Source organism: Trachurus japonicus, chromosome 4, assembly GCF_045865225.1.
Source record: "Trachurus japonicus isolate A0001 chromosome 4, Traja_1.0".
In the NCBI taxonomy this organism is placed as follows: Eukaryota; Metazoa; Chordata; class Actinopteri; order Carangiformes; family Carangidae; genus Trachurus; species Trachurus japonicus.
The window spans coordinates 32,585,124-32,602,133 of NC_140910.1; the positions used below are offsets into that span (position 1 = coordinate 32,585,124).

General features: G+C 39.4%; 1 protein-coding gene across 1 annotated transcript; it reads left to right on the forward strand.

The window, feature by feature from the left end:
• Positions 1–3,689: 3,689 nt before the first annotated feature.
• Positions 3,690–14,592, forward strand: stx6 (syntaxin 6). Its single transcript, XM_085775222.1, has 8 exons — positions 3,690–3,950; positions 8,825–8,994; positions 9,106–9,200; positions 9,286–9,345; positions 10,572–10,700; positions 10,781–10,887; positions 12,144–12,238; positions 13,099–14,592. The coding sequence occupies exons 1-8, from the start codon at positions 3,916–3,918 to the stop codon at positions 13,173–13,175; spliced, it is 768 nt and encodes a 255-aa protein (XP_085631348.1). The 5' UTR covers positions 3,690–3,915; the 3' UTR covers positions 13,176–14,592.
• Positions 14,593–17,010: the final 2,418 nt, after the last annotated feature.

The window sequence follows — 17,010 nt, forward strand, 5'->3', positions numbered from 1 at the left end:
TTTTCTTTTTTTTATTCAAAACTTTGTATCACAATACAAAAACAGTTTTTCATGGTAAAATGCAATTAATAAAGCACATTTATATTATACGCCAGGGGGAATTTATAAGTTTACAACAAAATTTTCAAGTTTTCACATATATTGATAGTCTTAATCGCTTTCTGGTTGTTTGAAAATGTGATGGAGGTTATGTATTGCTTGAGCTCACCGTTAAAGGCAGTAAAGGAAGGTTTTTTTTTAATGAACTTACATTTGTGAATATGAAATTTTGCCATTAAAATAATAAGGTTGATAATAAAAGTTATGTTGGCTTTTTCCTTGTTTTTTTTTCAGGTCAGGGAGCCCAAACAGAACATTCCTCCAAAACAAAATAAAATCACCATCAACATTGATAGCAACGAAATTACAAATATCACTCCATAGTTTTTGCAGAGCCAAAACAAATGAATATCTTCTGTTTTTTTTTTGTTTTTTTTTCAATGAGTTTTATTGAAAATATTGTACATACAAACGGATGTACAGAGAACAAGGTTGTGCATACAATCAATCATGAAACATCAGATAGGTGCTCCAATATGTATAGACACAGACGGCAAGCAAGGAAACGTCACTTCCGGTTAGGGCCGTGGGGGAAAACAAACCGTGTCCCCCATACACACTCATGCAAAAACGCGGCATTTTAAACCTTTGTCAAAGGCTTTTTCGCCGTCCTGTCTTAGTTTTAATCACATGTATATGCTGACAGAGAGCTATATTTTTAGAAACTCATCACGATCTGGGTCGATTGTTGTCCGTACATTTAAAAATATTAGGTATTTCACAGTCAGTCATATTTGTCTTCCCCCACGGCTCTGACGCTCTCTTAGTCGCCGCCGGCCGGCTCTAGACACTCGTAGACACTGCCTGAGTTATTGTGTATTATTTTGCACCGCAAATAAATTCAAAAAACCACAACCTGAACTTTTATATCGGAACTTCGCTCATCTTCTCCAAACGTGTAACGCTCTGACCGGAAGTGAAGGTTGCCGACCCTGCTGACTCGGTGTAGGCTATGGCTGTGAAAACTTTATATTTTAAGATGTACGGACAGCAATCGACCCAGATCGTGATGAGTTTTCTAATATATAGCTCTTTGTCAGCACATACATGTGATTAAAACTAAGACAGGACGGCGAACAAGCGTTTGACAAAGGTTTAAAATGCTGCCTTTTTGCATGAGTGTGTATGGGGAAAACGGTTTGTTTTCCCCCACAGCCCTAACCGGAAGTGACGTTTCCTTGCTTGCCGTCTGTGTCTATCAATAAACATAAATAATAAATACATTTAACCCGTTGCCATTCCGACGGCCCGCCGGCGGGCCTCCGGGGGGGTTTTAAACAGGGAGGTGTCATAGAGGATGTCACCAGTCACTTGAAATAGTCATGCCACATATCGTTGGAAAGCTAAAACTCTTGTGATTAAAGATATGCCGACCATTCCTAAATATAATCATCACAGCAACACTCGAATCAGACTATAAACATGCTAACAAAGTTCGTAAAAAGCCGATATAACTCACGATTTGTGTCAGGGCAGGCTCAGGATCACAGGGTTTCCCCACAAACTTGGTGTCGTTACATTCAGAAAAGTCCAGTAAATCCAATCCAGTAAAGTATTTAGTCCAAAACACACGGTTGTACCGGTAGATAACCTCATCCCGCTGCTGCATCTTATGAAATTACGCATTGTATATCCAGTAAATCCGTTTATTTCTCCTCATAAATCCGGTGTTGTGCCAGAAAAGGACTGCCTGCCAGAAAACGACTGACCCCCAGCGGGAACGCCTATCGGGGTGGTACCAACACATCCATGGGTGGTACTTGTCTCTCCACAGCGAAAGACCGCCTCCGACGGAAACGCCCACCTGCTGCAGCCGCTGCTCCACAGCTGATCTGCATGAGTAGGCCACGTTGCATTGAGGAGTCATTCCGTCGTAGGTTACACCTTGTCTTTCAATAAACCATCAGGAAATTCATTTTGGCGGTATGCTTTTGTTGTTGTTGTTGTTGTTGTTGTTGTTGTTGTTGTTGTTGTTGTTGTTGCTTCTGCTGCTGCTGCTAAACAGGTAGAGTATCCTTGTAAAAATAAAAACATAATATTAATACTACTACTAGGCTGCTACTAATATTTAGTAACATTACACATGCTTTTTAACCCATAAAATGCCCCCTGTATGCAAACCGCAATCTTCACGTACTGTAGGCCAGGGGTTCTCAACTAGTCTCACTCTGGGACCCACATTTTCCCATGGTCATTAAGTCGCGACCCACTTTTATAGAATTCAAACCAAGATTTAAAGGGATATGCCAACATTTTTTTTTTTAGGCCTACAAGCAAAGTGCGGGTCCCGCTGGGTCGTTTTCTGGCAGGCAGTCCTTTTCTGGCACAACACCGGCGTTTACATGAAAACAATGTTTATTTCACTTTACAAAATGGCGCTGCCCTCTGACCTTTCGATTGACAGCTCACTCGACCAATCACAAGCTCCCTGTCCCCGGCTGCCGCCTGCAATAGCGAATGAGTGGCTGTGTCTGTATGAGGAACATCCCCTCCGACAGCGCTGAATGGCTTCAGCCAATAGGAATCGATCCCGATGGAAACTGTAGCATTGAATAGCCAATGAGATTACGAAACGAACGATGTGCTGCATTCACTGTCCCTGGGAAAAGGCAGCACTACCATCTTCATGCGTAACTTTGCAAAAGCTGCACTTTGGCGCATGTATTGTTTCTCAATGGCAACTTTAGGAAAACGCCTAGATATACACTTAGAAAAACATGTGTAAAATACTCATTTTTAGCAGGATTGTTATCAAATTTGAACTGGGGCCAGGTAAGGCTTCATGCTGTGGTCCCATTGTGTTTTCCAGCTAAAATTATCAGCTACACTCATCTTCAGGCATCTGATTGCAACAAAAAAATTCAGGCGAGAATAAAAACATTCTAATTCAGTGTGCTCCCACTTAGATTACTCAATGATAGTAGCACTTATAGTGATTATTTCAGTTTGGGGAAAAACTTCAGAGTGATACCTTTCAAAAGAGACCAAGCCCATCCATATTCTCCAAACAGTTCAAGAACAGCATTCAATTTACTTTGGGTACGCCTTGGATAGGCGAATATTACAGAATTTATAGGAGTGGCAAGAGGTTAAATAAAATCAGGTTATTTTAAGCAGTGTTAGAAAACATAAAATCATGGAAAATATAATATATAAATTTAACATAATATGACGGAAGAAACAAAAAGGAAAAAAAGGGAAATATAATGTGTAAGCTTTATTCTACTTCTTTATTCTTTGAAAAATCTCTCATAAATATCTATGGATGTGATGCTTTGTTTAGTGTCAATTAGTGTAAGAGATTTCATGTAGCCTACTCTTTGAACTCATGCAAGAAACCTCTGAAGTTGGGTGAAGTTTTGGAGTGTTTACATTTATGTATGTGAAATTTTCCATACAAAATGAATAAGTTTATAATAAAGGTGATGTCCTTTTTCTCATGGACAAAAAACATATCTTCTGTTTTGTTTTTTTGGGTTTTTTTTTCTTCCAAAGCTTTATTTCAAGTTGTAACAACAACAACAACAACAACATTTCAGCTTTTCATATTTTCTGTTTTGTTGCTCTTCTCTTCACTAGTCCGTGACGTCAGGACCACGTGCGTGTGACGTCACCGGTGGTTTCCGCTGCGGAAGTCGGAGCTGCATGTAAACAAAGCGGCGATGAAGATAAAGTCGGAAATCACTAAAATATAAAGTCACCAAAAGATCTAAATCTGTCCAAACGGACCCAGGACCCGAGAGTGTGAAGCTATGGAGCTCCGGGGGGACTGAACCAGACCATCCAAGAGCCAGAACCAGAACCAGAATCATCATCATGTCGATGGAGGACCCGTTCTTCGTCGTCAAAGGGTCAGAGCGTCGAGCTAACCAGGCTAACAGCTGCTAACCAGGCTAACAGCTGCTAACCAGGCTAACAGCTGCTAACCAGGCTAACAGCTGCTAACGGCTACAGCGCTGATCCATGATCGATACATCCGCACACAGACACACAACACCGGGGCTGCTGTAGACGGACCAGCGGGGAGCTAACAAGCTAACAGCCACGTTAACGTTAGGAAGCTGTTTGTTCCCTAGTCTGTCTGTCTGTGTGTGGTGTATTTATAGCAGGTTAATTAGCATGTTAGCATCTGTAAACAGGAGTTACACTGTTCAGAGTAAAGTCTAATGATGAGTAACTTATCAATGGAGTTCACAGTAGTTGAATTAAAAGAGTTTGTGTTAGTGCAACACGTCATTTGATATAGTTGATATATAGGCTAAATAGCAATGCATATAAAACCCAAAACATATCCCACTTCTCTGTCCCCGTCTTGTAATTATATATTTAACTTCGTCAAACCCAACCTAGAGAAGAAAGGAAGAAAAGAAAAGAAAACTTTATAGCAGGTTAATTAACTTAGCATGTTAGCACAGAGCTGGTCTGTAAACAGGAGTTACACTGTTCAGAGTAAAGTCTAATGATGAGTAACTTATCAATGGAGATCACAGTAGTTGAATTAAAAGAGTTTGTGTTAGTGCAACACGTCATTTGATATATGGGTCATTCCATGAAATTGGTAACTTTTGCGTCCCCAAGAAGTAATCAGTCATAAAATTATGATAACAACAAATTAATATGTAAAAAAACAAACAAAAAAAACATTACCATGTCTTCTCTCCTTACTATAACATCAAATTCAAGTCAATTAAATATAATTTTAAATAATTAAAATTACTTTTATGCTGATGAGGGTGAGGTTTTTGGCCTGTCCCTCACTGTTGTTGTTGTACATCAACAGGACTTTTAATATGTAAAATGTTGGCAAAATGTTAAAATGTTCATATTTACATATTGTTTTAAGTATGATCTTATTGTAAAACAGTGTTTTTGGTAATAATATATATTAATTATTATAAATATTTACCAATTTATCGGTGTCCCCTGATTTTATGTCAACCGTGTTACCCTAACCAAAAAACCCTAGAAAAACAATGGTACATCCCAGATTTGACATGATTGACAGGAGTTTGCATGATCTCTTACCCAGGATGCGAACAGCTCAGTAACAAGTAGTTTTCTCTCATCTCTGATGTGCTATTTTTGATGTTTGATGGTAATCTTGTCAGGTTAATTCGCATGTTAGCACAGAGCTTGTCTGTAAACAGGAGTTACACTGTTTAGAGTCTATGATGAGTAACTTATCAATGGAGATCAGAGTAGTTGAATTAAAAGAGTTTGTGTTAGTGCAACACGTCATTTGATATATTTGATATATAAATAGCAATGCATATAAAACCCAAAACATATCCCACTTCTCCGTCCCCATCTTGTAATTATATATTTAACTTCGTCAAACCCAAATATAGTCAAACCTAGAGAAGAAAGGAAGAAAAGAAAAGAAAACTTTATAGCAGGTTAATTAACTTAGCATGTTAGCACAGAGCTGGTCTGTAAACAGGAGTTACACTGTTCAGAGCAAAGTCTAATGATGAGTAACTTATCAATGGAGATCACAGTAGTTGAATTAAAAGAGTTTGTGTTAGTGCAACACATCATTTGATATATGGGTCATTCCATGAAATTGGTAACTTTTGCGTTCCCAAGAAGTAATCAGTCATAAAATTATGATAACAACAAATTAATATGTAAAAAAAAATAACATTACCATGTCTTCTCTCCTTACTATAACATCAAATTCAAGTCAATTAAATATAATTTTAAATAATTAAAATGACTTTTATGCTGATGAGGGTGAGGTTTTTGGCCTGTCCCTCACTGTTGTTGTTGTACATCAACAGGACTTTTAATATGTAAAATGTTGGCAAAATGTTAAAATGTTCACATTTACATATTGTTTTAAGTATGATCTTATTGTAAAACAGTGTTTTTGGTAATAATATATATTAATTCTTTTAAATATTTACCAATTTATCGGAGTCCCCTGATTTTATGTCAACCGTGTTACCCTAACCAAAAAACCCTAGAAAAACAATGGTACATCCCAGATTTGACATGATTGACAGGAGTTTGCATGATCTCTTACCCAGGATGCGAACAGCTCAGTAACAAGTAGCTTTCTCTCATCTCTGATGTGCTATTTTTGATGTTTGATGGTAATCTTGTCAGGTTAATTCGCATGTTAGCACAGAGCTTGTCTGTAAACAGGAGTTACACTGTTTAGAGTCTAATGATGAGTAACTTATCAATGGAGATCAGAGTAGTTGAATTAAAAGAGTTTGTGTTAGTGCAACCATAGACTGTAAAAATAAGTGCAACACGTCATTTGATATATTTGATATATAGCCTAAATAGCAATGCATATAAAACCCAAAACATATCCCACTTCTCTGTCCCCATCTTGTAATTATATATTTAACTTCGTCAAACCCAAATATAGTAAAACCTAGAGAAGAAAGGAAGAAAAGAAAAGAAAACTTTATAGCAGGTTAATTAACTTAGCATGTTAGCACAGAGCTGGTCTGTAAACAGGAGTTACACTGTTCAGAGTAAAGTCTAATGATGAGTAACTTATCAATGGAGATCAGAGTAGTTGAATTAAAAGAGTTTGTGTTAGTGCAACCATAGACTGTAAAAATAAGTCATTTGATATATAAATAGCAATGCATATAAAACCCAAAACATATCCCACTTCTCTGTCCCCATCTTGTAATTATATATTTAACTTCGTCAAACCCAAATATAGTAAAACCTAGAGAAGAAAGGAAGAAAAGAAAAGAAAACTTTTTAAACCACTCAGATGTTGTTGTAGGAGGCCTTTGAGGGTGAAAATGAAGTGTTTTCAAAAATGTTAGGAACATTCTGTAATATTGCAACAATTATAAAACACAAGCTCTATATAAAATCTAGGGAAGATCTTCCACACTAATAATAATGTTCTTGGCAATGTGATAATAGTTTTATTCCTTGCTTCCGCTGCTACTGTACTCTACTTGACAAGCAAGTAGAGTACAATAATGTTTTTAGACAAAAAATAGATATGAAACAAGGTAATAATCAGGCGAGACGATAATAAAAAAAACAAAACAATATCAATTAGAAGAGGAGAGAAACAAACAAAAAAAAAAGAAAAAAGAAAAAGGGTACATACACAAAGACTATAATCATTGATTTAACAAAAATCCATAAAGTCATTAGAAATAACATTAAGATTAGACATTCATCAGGCTGTCGTAATACTGCAGAAATAGATCTTTTTTTTTGTCATTTATAATTCTGAGAGACTTAAGATGAAAGTTGAATTCAAGTAGAAACACCTTAAACTTCGGTTTAGTTTTGAGAAATCTGTGTTTGTGTATAAAGAATTTACAGGAAAGAATTAAGTAATTAGTAATGAATTCAACAGACTTGTTGTTATGAGAAAAATACAGAAAAGAACATCTTTTTTGGTGAACAGGTATGAGACACTAAGAAAGTTAGAAAAATGATTTCTCAGGTCAATCCAAAAATCATGCACAACACAACACAGAAGACACATTTATGATATATTTATGTTTAGGCTATAACTATTCCTTCTCCATTACGTCATTGTCTTTAGTAGTTACATCATTGTTTTCATACTGAGTATGAAAGAGAAACAGAGAGTGATCAGCTCGACAATGAAATACGTTTTTTTACACATTTGAAACAGAATAAAAGCAAATAAATAAATTTTAAAAAGCTGACGTGGGAACCTCAGAACTCAGAAAAACTTTATTGTCCATTCATCTTACATGAGATGGAAAAATGTCGGATAAATAAATATCAATGTTGGTGTTCTGCTTTGTGTGGTGTGGGTTATAGAATATTTTTGTATGTTTTAAAAACGTATGTGTGATTTATTACTATTAGAACCTCTGGTTTCATCTACAACTTGTCTGTTGTAGAAACCACAATGGCTGTATTCATCTTGTCTAACATTAAATATGGGGAAGACTGTAACCATGTTCTTCAAATATGAATTAGACTATCCCAACGTTTATGTAGGTTTAAAACAACGTTGATGAGTTCAAATATCTAGGGGTCATCCTAGACTCCATTCTGACCTTTAAAAAACATTAAAAACATGTGTCATATCTTAAAATCTAACATTGCCAATTTCCGTCACATCAGAAACACGTTGACAACGGATGCTGCAAAGACCACAGGCAAACAAAACCGTATTAAACACTGTAGGATCACTCTATGTAGTGATGGGCAAATGAAGCGTGTTTGTTTTTTGTACACAATTTCTCCACAATTCTCGCAAGAAAGATTGCAAGAAACAGCAAGAAACAGATGATGCTTGTGTGCGTTTGAAACGGATGAGGGTACACGCTTTCAGAATCGAGACCAGTCAGTCAGTGAACCAGCTTTGGTCTAGTCAGGTGATTCATTCAGGCAGTGAAGCAGTTACTGCTTCGGACGTCATATGTCACGTGATTTTTTTCCGCACCGAAACAAGCTTTGAAACAGTGGTTCGATGTTACTGGTTTGAAGCACGTATCGAAGCTTCAGTGTCGGACTGCCATCACTAACTCTATGGACAGGCCAAGAAACTGCACCGTCACCATCACTAAAACATACTCTCTAAATATAAACTTTTGAGTTTTGACAACCTAATCAAATTCTGTAATATTCGACTGGCTCATAAGAGAAAGCGCAATGCAGATCCTCCCCCTTTGAAAACTAAACTAAATTAAACTAAAGTAAACTATAGTGGTAATTTAACAACAATGATAACAACAGCTTTTTATTTTGTTAACAGGGAGGTGCAGAAGGCAGTCAATGCAGCACAGAGCCTCCATCACAGATGGTGCGAGCTGCTGCAGGAAGGGGGCGGGGCCTCCAAGGAGGAAATGGACTGGACGACCAATGAGCTGAGGAACAGCCTGCGGTCCATTGAGTGGGACCTGGAGGACCTCGATGAGACCATTAATATCCTTTCAACACATAAATCGGATCAGCTGGTCAGCCGAGAAGACGTCTGGTGGTGATTTGAAGTGTGAATGTTTAGAGATGAATTTATTGCCTTAACGGTCAGCGAACGCATCGTTGAATCGAACCCGAAGAAGTTCAACCTAGATGCTGCCGAGTTGTCGAAGAGGAAAGCCTTCATCACCAGCACCAGACAGACAGTCAAGGTAAAGTTTCAGTTCATAGCTCACCAGCTCAGGTGAAACTGGGTCTGGTCTGATCTGACTGGCTGCCGACTGTTTTCTCTTCAAGGAAATGAAAGAACTGATGTCGAGTCCAGCTGGTGCCTCCACTGAGAGAAAGAACAAACAGGTAACTGCTCATTTATTTTTGAGACCTCCTTAAAAACACCTGAAGTTCCTTGTTCTGAGAACCACAGAGACTTTCTGAAAATCCCAGAGAAGATCTTGATATCCGAGGATGATGGACACATTGAAAAACTTTTTGAATCCTTGAGATCTCTTCAGAGAATGACAAAACCACTGGGATACAGACACATGGAGGTCACAGTGAGGGAATGGTGGGTTCCTGGAGATCAGGGTGAAGGTATGTAGATCTCTGCAGGTCAGGTTGAAGGTATGGCAGATTCCTGGAGATAACAGTCAGTATGGTAGGTTCCTGGAAGTCACAGTGAGGGTATGGAAGAGACATGGAGATCAGGATGAAGGTATGTAGATCCCTGGAAGTCAGGATGAGGGTATGGTAAGTTCCTAGAGGTCAGGGTTAAGGTATGGTAGGTTCCTTGGAGGTTGGGATGAGGGTATGGCAGATCCCTGGAGGTCATAGTGAGAGTATGACAGATGTTGAACATTGAACCTCCCTGGAGGTTAGGGTTCAAATCAATCAAATCAATCAAAATAAACTTTAATGTCCTTGGGTTATGGTATGGTAGGTTCCTGGAGGTTGGGATGAGAGTATGGTAGGTTCCTGGAAGTCACAGTGAGGGTATGGTAAGTTCCTAGAGGTCAGGGTTAAGGTATAGTACAGTCCTGGAGGTCTAGATGAAGATATGGTAGGTTCTTGGAGGTCAGGATGAGGGTATGGCAGATCCCTGGAGGTCACAGGGAGGGTATGGTTGGTTCCTTGGGGTCAGGATGAGGGTATGGTTGGTCACTGGAGGTCACAATGAGGGTTTGGTAGATCCTTGGAGGTCAGGATAAGGGTATGGTAGATCCCTGGAGGTCAGGATGAGGGTATGGCAGATCCCTGGAGGTCAGGATGATGGCATGGTTGGTCACTGGAGGTCAGGATGAGGGTATGGCAGGTTCCTGGAGGTCAGGATGATGGTATGGTTGGTCACTGGAGGTCACAGTGAGGGTATGGCAGATCCCTGGAGGTCACAATGAGGGTATGGTTGGTTCCTTGGGGTCAGGGTCAAGGTATGGTAGGTTCCTGGAGGTCAGGATGAGGGTATGGTTGGTCACTGAAGGTCACAATGAGGGTATGGTAGATCCTTGGAGGTCAGGATGATGGTATGGTAGGTTCTTGGAGGTCCATTGTGGACAATAGATATCTCTTGATTGAATATCTCTGTCCAGGCTCTGCTTGGTGATCGTGGTGCTCAGGGTCCAGTCTGGCAGCCTGGTCCGGACAAATACACCCGCCTGGACAGCCAGCTGCAGACCGCCAACTCTCAGTTCATAGAGGAGCAGCAGGTTCAGCAGCAGGTACAGTTACACAGATGTGATAATATTTTGTGGTAAATTAAAGAAAATCCAGTCTTGTAACGTCCAGATGTTTGTTTCAGCTGATGGCGGACCAGCAGGATGAGCAGCTGGAGCTCGTGTCTGGAACCATTGGAGTGTTGAAGAACATGTCGGAGAGGATCGGCATGGAGCTGGACGAACAGGCCGTGTAAGAACTCAATGAGAGCCAAACACGTCTTCAACCAGTTTTGAGGGGGTTAGGGGGGTTCAACCTGGTCCTGGTCCTGGTTCTGGTTCTCAGGGCCGGCCGCTGGCATAAACACTCTATGCGGTTGTTTAGGGCCACAGCCGTTACGTGGGGGGCCACATGATCAGAAAGGTACCGGGGTTCATTCAAGTCATTTAAACCAAGGGTCTCAAACTCCCGGCCCAGGGGCCACATCCGGCCCACGCCCCCCCTACATCCGGCCCGTGTCTTGACGTAAAAAGGCTGTCAAAGTTAACGCGTTAATGCAAAATGCTTTTAACGGCACTAATTTTTTTTAATGCGAGATTAATGCGCTAACCTCGGGCCGCTCCGTAGTTTGGGGAAACAAAGAAGCTGCTTCTCTCCAGTCGTGACCACACAGACAGGTATATGTGTGTGTGTCTGTCTGTGTGTGTCTGTCTGTGTGAGTTATACGGTTACCGCGACGCTTCCGTCCCCCGGATATTTCTGCAGCTGGATGTTTCTTATGCTTTCCATTCACATTGCTGGTATTTCAAGCAAAAAATAAATAGATGCGATTAATTAAATTAAAAATTTTGAGATTAATCGCGGTTAAAAAAAAATGTCGTTTGACAGCCCTAATTATCATACAATATTTGAAAATAAACCCCGTTTTCAGAAATATTTGTGATTTTTTTTTATACTCGTCTCGAACACTGAAGTGGCCCCCCACTGAGATGACGGTGCCAGCAGTGGCCCCCAGCTCATTTGAGTTTGAGACATGCACGCACGCTACAAGCTTTATATGTAATGTGAAGTCAATATTCAGCTTCTTTATCTCACATTTGAGACATTTGGAGAAAATGGAATGGCAGAAATAAATGACAACATTTATGCTCAAAAAGCAATTTTACAAAATTTCATTTTAGACTTGTTTTCTACACTTATCTATTACTGTATTCATATCCTATTTCAAGCACCAAAAAACAGTTCGTTCTCAAGACTGAAGGTGTGTTTTCACAAGGGATTTGAAATTTTTCAAAAAGCAGACCTCAAATTTCCAGCATTGGCCTAAATTATTCCTTTCTACAGTGTTCTAGGACAAACTGGCCTCAGTGTACTTAGAGCGGAGGTTCTAATATTTAGACATAAAACACTTGAGTATTGTTACATCTGCAAGTATCTTAAAAAGATAAATTTAAGAAAATATGTAAAAGTCGACCTGTGTTAACTCGAGTGGTTTGATGTTCCTCCAGGATGCTGGACGACTTCAGCCATGAGATGGACAACACCCACTCCAGACTGGACAACGTCATGAAGAAACTGGCCAAAGTTTCCCACATGACCAGTGGTAATCTGCCCGGCAACAGTGTTTGTACTAAAAACCAATGAGAAACAGTGATGTCCGTAGAGTTTTACCACAGTTACCTGTTCAACACCTGGACCTATCTAGTTGCTCTTTCATTACAGATGATTGTTAGTGGTTAGAGTTCATTTTTATTATTGTTATAGATAGTAATGGTTTATAATTCTTGTCAAACTGAATGTGCAACTCCAGATATTAACTAACAGTCTGTTGTATTTCCAGTCAGTTATAGTTATAATGTATAGTAATTCCAGTCAGTTGTAGGTATAGTTAGTTATAGTTTATTGGAGTAGTAATTAGTTATAGCTAGTTGAGGCTAAATATGGTCGTTTGTAGTTATTTGTAGTTAAAGTTGGTTATTGTCAGCTGTAGTTACAATTTAGATTAGTTGTCATGTTTTATAGTTTAGTTATAATTAATTGTAGTAATACAAGTTATAGTTCTATAGTTTTTATAGTTAGTTATTACAGTCTGTTGTAGTTGTAGTCAGTTCTAGTTGTAATTGTTTAGTAATTCCAGTCAGTTGTAGGTATTGTTAATTATAGTTTATTGGAGTTAAAGTTAGTAGTAATTAGTTTTAACTAGTTGAGGCCAAGTATAGTCATTTTTAGTTATAAGTAGTTAGACCTGGTTATTATCAGCTGTAGTTAGAATTTATTTTAGTTGTCATGGTTTAGTTAGTTATAATTAATCGTAGTAATAACAGTTATAGTTCTAGGTTTTTATAGAGAGTTATAGTTACAGTTAGTAGTTATTTATAGTTGGCTGTAGTTAGCAGTGGCTCTAGTTAACTGTGTTTATAGTTTAGAGTTGTTAGAGTTTGTTAACGCTGTGTGTCGTTACAGATCGGCGTCAGTGGTGTGCGATCGGTGTGCTGCTCGCCATCCTCTTCGTCGTCCTCCTCCTCTTCTTCATCCTCTGATCGACGCCTCCTCTTCCTCCTCCTCCTCCTCCTCCTCCTCTTCCTCCTCCTTTTCCTCCTGTCGGCACCGAAATCATCTTACCTGTGTGTCTACTGGACTCTACTGGAGTCTCTACCCTCTGATCGGTGTGATCATCTTCCTCCTCCTCCTCCTCCTCCTCCTCCTCCTCCTCCTCTAGTCCAGACATGTCTCACAGTCTGTCCTCACCCCCCCAAAGGACTCTGGACTCACCTGGACTTCGGTATCACCTTAGAACTGGACTTTGGAAGAACCACTGGATGCTCTGTTCCTGCTGTGTTGGGACTTAATGAGACGACGTCGTATTATTCTAGTGTCTGAAACATTTGAAGGAAATGATGTTTCTGTTTGTTGGATTAATCCCAGTGACGAAAAAAAAACCCAGTTTGATCAATACTGGTTTACGTCCAGTTTAACTCCAGTTTAACTTTACTTTGAAACCACTTTAACTCCACTTTGAGACCACTTCAGCATCTAACTTCAATACTGGTTTGACTCCAGTTTAAAATGCTTTTACCTGCAGTTTTAGTTTAAAACCAGTTCAACTCCAGTTTAACACTACTTTAAAAACAAGTTTAACTCTACTTTAAGACTACTTTGTCATTTAGCTTCAATACTGGTTTGACTCCTGTATAACTCTACTTTAAACGCTACTGTAGAACCAGTCTAACCTTCTCCATTTAATCCGTGTTAGACTCGACCAGCACTTTTAAGTCCGCGTAAACTCCAGTTAAAGCCCGGTTCAATCCCGGTTTAACTCTTATTTAAACTCCAGTTTAATAACACTAAAACTTTGTGTTTATGTTTTTGTCGTTTACAGTTTGTTTTTTGTTTTTAATTGACTGATGCCGTGTTTGAGACTTTTTGTTTTCGTTTGTTTCCTGTTACCATATCAATCAACAGACTGACAGAGATCAACAGTTTAATCAATCAGTGTTACAAAGTACAGTACAAACCTCACACTGCCTTCAAAATAAAAGCCTCTCTGTAGGTAAAGACGTCTGCAAGGCTTTTATTGTGAAGGGAACGTGATCCCAAAGGGTCGGTTGCGACGGACTGAACTGCATGTTTGATATGAATTGACTGAAATCAGGTGAACGGGTTAAAAACCGGTTGTTGCTGTTTTTATAGACGAAGCAGCCAATCACATCGTCCCCTCATCATCAGGTGTACGTACGGTACGCATGGCGGGAAAAATCTCAGCTTCACAAACTGTTACACGACCGACGGCAGCAGATGAGATGAGAACAGCAGGTCAAACTATTTCCTGTTTGACTTCAGAAGAAACAGGAAAACACTGTTTATTCTCTTTAATCTGATTCATTCAGTGTTTTTTCCGAAGGTGTCACGTTTCAGTTACTGAGACGACGATAATCCAGATGATGATGATGATGTTTAAACTGAACATGAATGAATGAATGAATTATGCCGTGAAACTGTGTCTGTCTTTATTTTTTGTCTTGTTGACGTCAGCGAGTTCAAAAAACAGGGTATCCGCGGGGTCTTGAAAAGTATTAAAAGGTGATAAATCAATTTTGGGAAAATTAAGACCCTTAAAAAGTCTTTTCACAACTTTATAAAGTCTTACATTTTGAAGGTATTTATTCTGAATTAGCTGTCCAAGAGTTTGAGTCCTAAAAAACATTGTGAAAGTGTGTGAATTTATTAATTTTATTAAAAAACAAAGATGAACCGGTACATAAAAAAGAAAAGAAGATTGTTTTTTTGTTTGTTTTTTTTTTATTATAAACTTAGCCTTTTATTTATTATCCTAGCCTATTTTGAATTCTGTTGTATCATAGTGGTCTATAGTCTTTATCACAAACTAGAACTGTTAAGTTAAAAGTGTCACTGATGTAAATGGTTACAGCTTGAAGTGGTGGTGAGGTATTGAAAAATATTGAGAAGGTCTTGAAAAAGTCTTAAAAAGGTATCAGAATTAACTTCAAGATTCCTGTATAAACCCTGAAAAAACACAACAGAGAAACTTTAAACCTCAGTTCATTCTTCTTTAATATGTCTGAAAATATAAACAAACATACGAAAACTGTACAGACAGAAACAGACAAAGCGACTGCACATCATTTTTTGTTACATAATTAAATATTCACCAGGAGGAGTTGATCACAGCAAAAGGAACCAGTGTCAGTGTCAACGTTTAAAGGGATAGTTCACCCAAAATTCAAATTTCACTCAGTATCTAGTCACCCTCATGTCGACTAAAGGCTGGGAGAAGTTTCAGAGTCCTTCGTGGCTTCTCTGAGTTACAGCGGGGCTCCACGCAGCAGTATTTGTCCAAATAATGGTTGTGAATGGTGCTCACTTTTCTTCGTCCAAAAAGACACACCAAAAAACATCCAAATACCTCCATGCTGCTCGTCTGTAATGTCCCTCTTGTATTGAAGCCCCGACATGAGAAATTGACCTATGGCTAAGCCCCGCCCCTCCACTCACTCGGACAAACAGTCAACATTCGGTGACAGTTGCTATGGCAGCTGTCACATTTCACAGGAGGCAATTGATGATTTTTGGAGACGGAAAGATTAAAGAGGAACTAAACCCCTAAACCACTTTTTTCTGCTGAAAACAAATTGTATTTTGATTTTTTGAATTTCAAGCTTAGAGCACGTCATCCAAAACTGAGGGGTTTAGTTCCCCTTTAAATATCACCTCGAAGTCACCAAAACTTAACTTAACTTTTTCTGCTATGGCTGTTGGTTGCCGCGAAACGCCAATAGCGACAGGCTAACAGAAGTTAGCCTGTCGCTAACAGAAGCTAGCTAGTCGCTAACAGAAGCTGCTAGCCTGCTTAGTTGTGATACTGGCTAACATCTAAACATCTCTGACAATATGTTGCCTCAAATACGTTGTTGACTTAACTTAGAACAGATGTAGACATCCTTGTTAAGTTTATCCACGTTTAGTTGGTGTTGTGGTCTACTGCATAACTTTATCCAGAGCAGACACTTCTCTTGGTTGAGATGTGGCTTAGGAAAAGGTTAAAAAAAAAACACCCCGTCGCCCAGCGGAGTTGCATGTACCCCATGCACACCGTTTGACCATTTTAAACTTAAAATGCCAAGAAAAAACATATAAAAACGAATGAAAACCAAACCCAACATCAGCGCCGATTCAATGCATTTCACACAGCGTGACCAGCAAGTAGAGAGAGAGAGAGGAAAAAAGGAAGCCCGTATCCTATTCTCAGCGTGAATCCGGCCCAGACTGGCGCGTCTGGTCGGGAACTGCAGTTGAGAATTTATTATTAAGCTGACTAAGTTGTTTATATTCAGTTTTTTACGAGGTGACAGAAAAGTCAACAGGACAGGAGGCGTATTAACCCGCTGAAGCAACGAGTGACGCCGCATGAGGGGGCGATGGACCCCGTCAGTTATTCAATTTTCTCAGTTGCATGTACATTGAGACAAGGACAGAAGTCTTGACGACTTGACGCCAAAATCGAATTTTGAGCATAGCTCGATTAAAGCAGAAGTAAGTGGTCCGGTCGTTTTGGCTAATGCTGCGTTCCAGGCAGGCTTTTGAAACCGTAAATTACAGCTTCAAGTCACAACTTACGACTTTGTAGCGTTCCAGGCAACCCACTCGTGTTTTTCCGACCTGTTTTACCTGTGAAAGTCACTATAACGGCCACTCGTAACTTCTGACCCGTGAACTCGTACCAGATCGAACTGGTACGACTTCACAGGTCGGAAAAAGCTGATGGAGTCAGCAGCCCCCGCCCTCGTCATGGATCTATTGGTCCTCGTCCCTACGTCACCACATTCAGGCGCATCCCTTGGCTGCACACACAGCCCT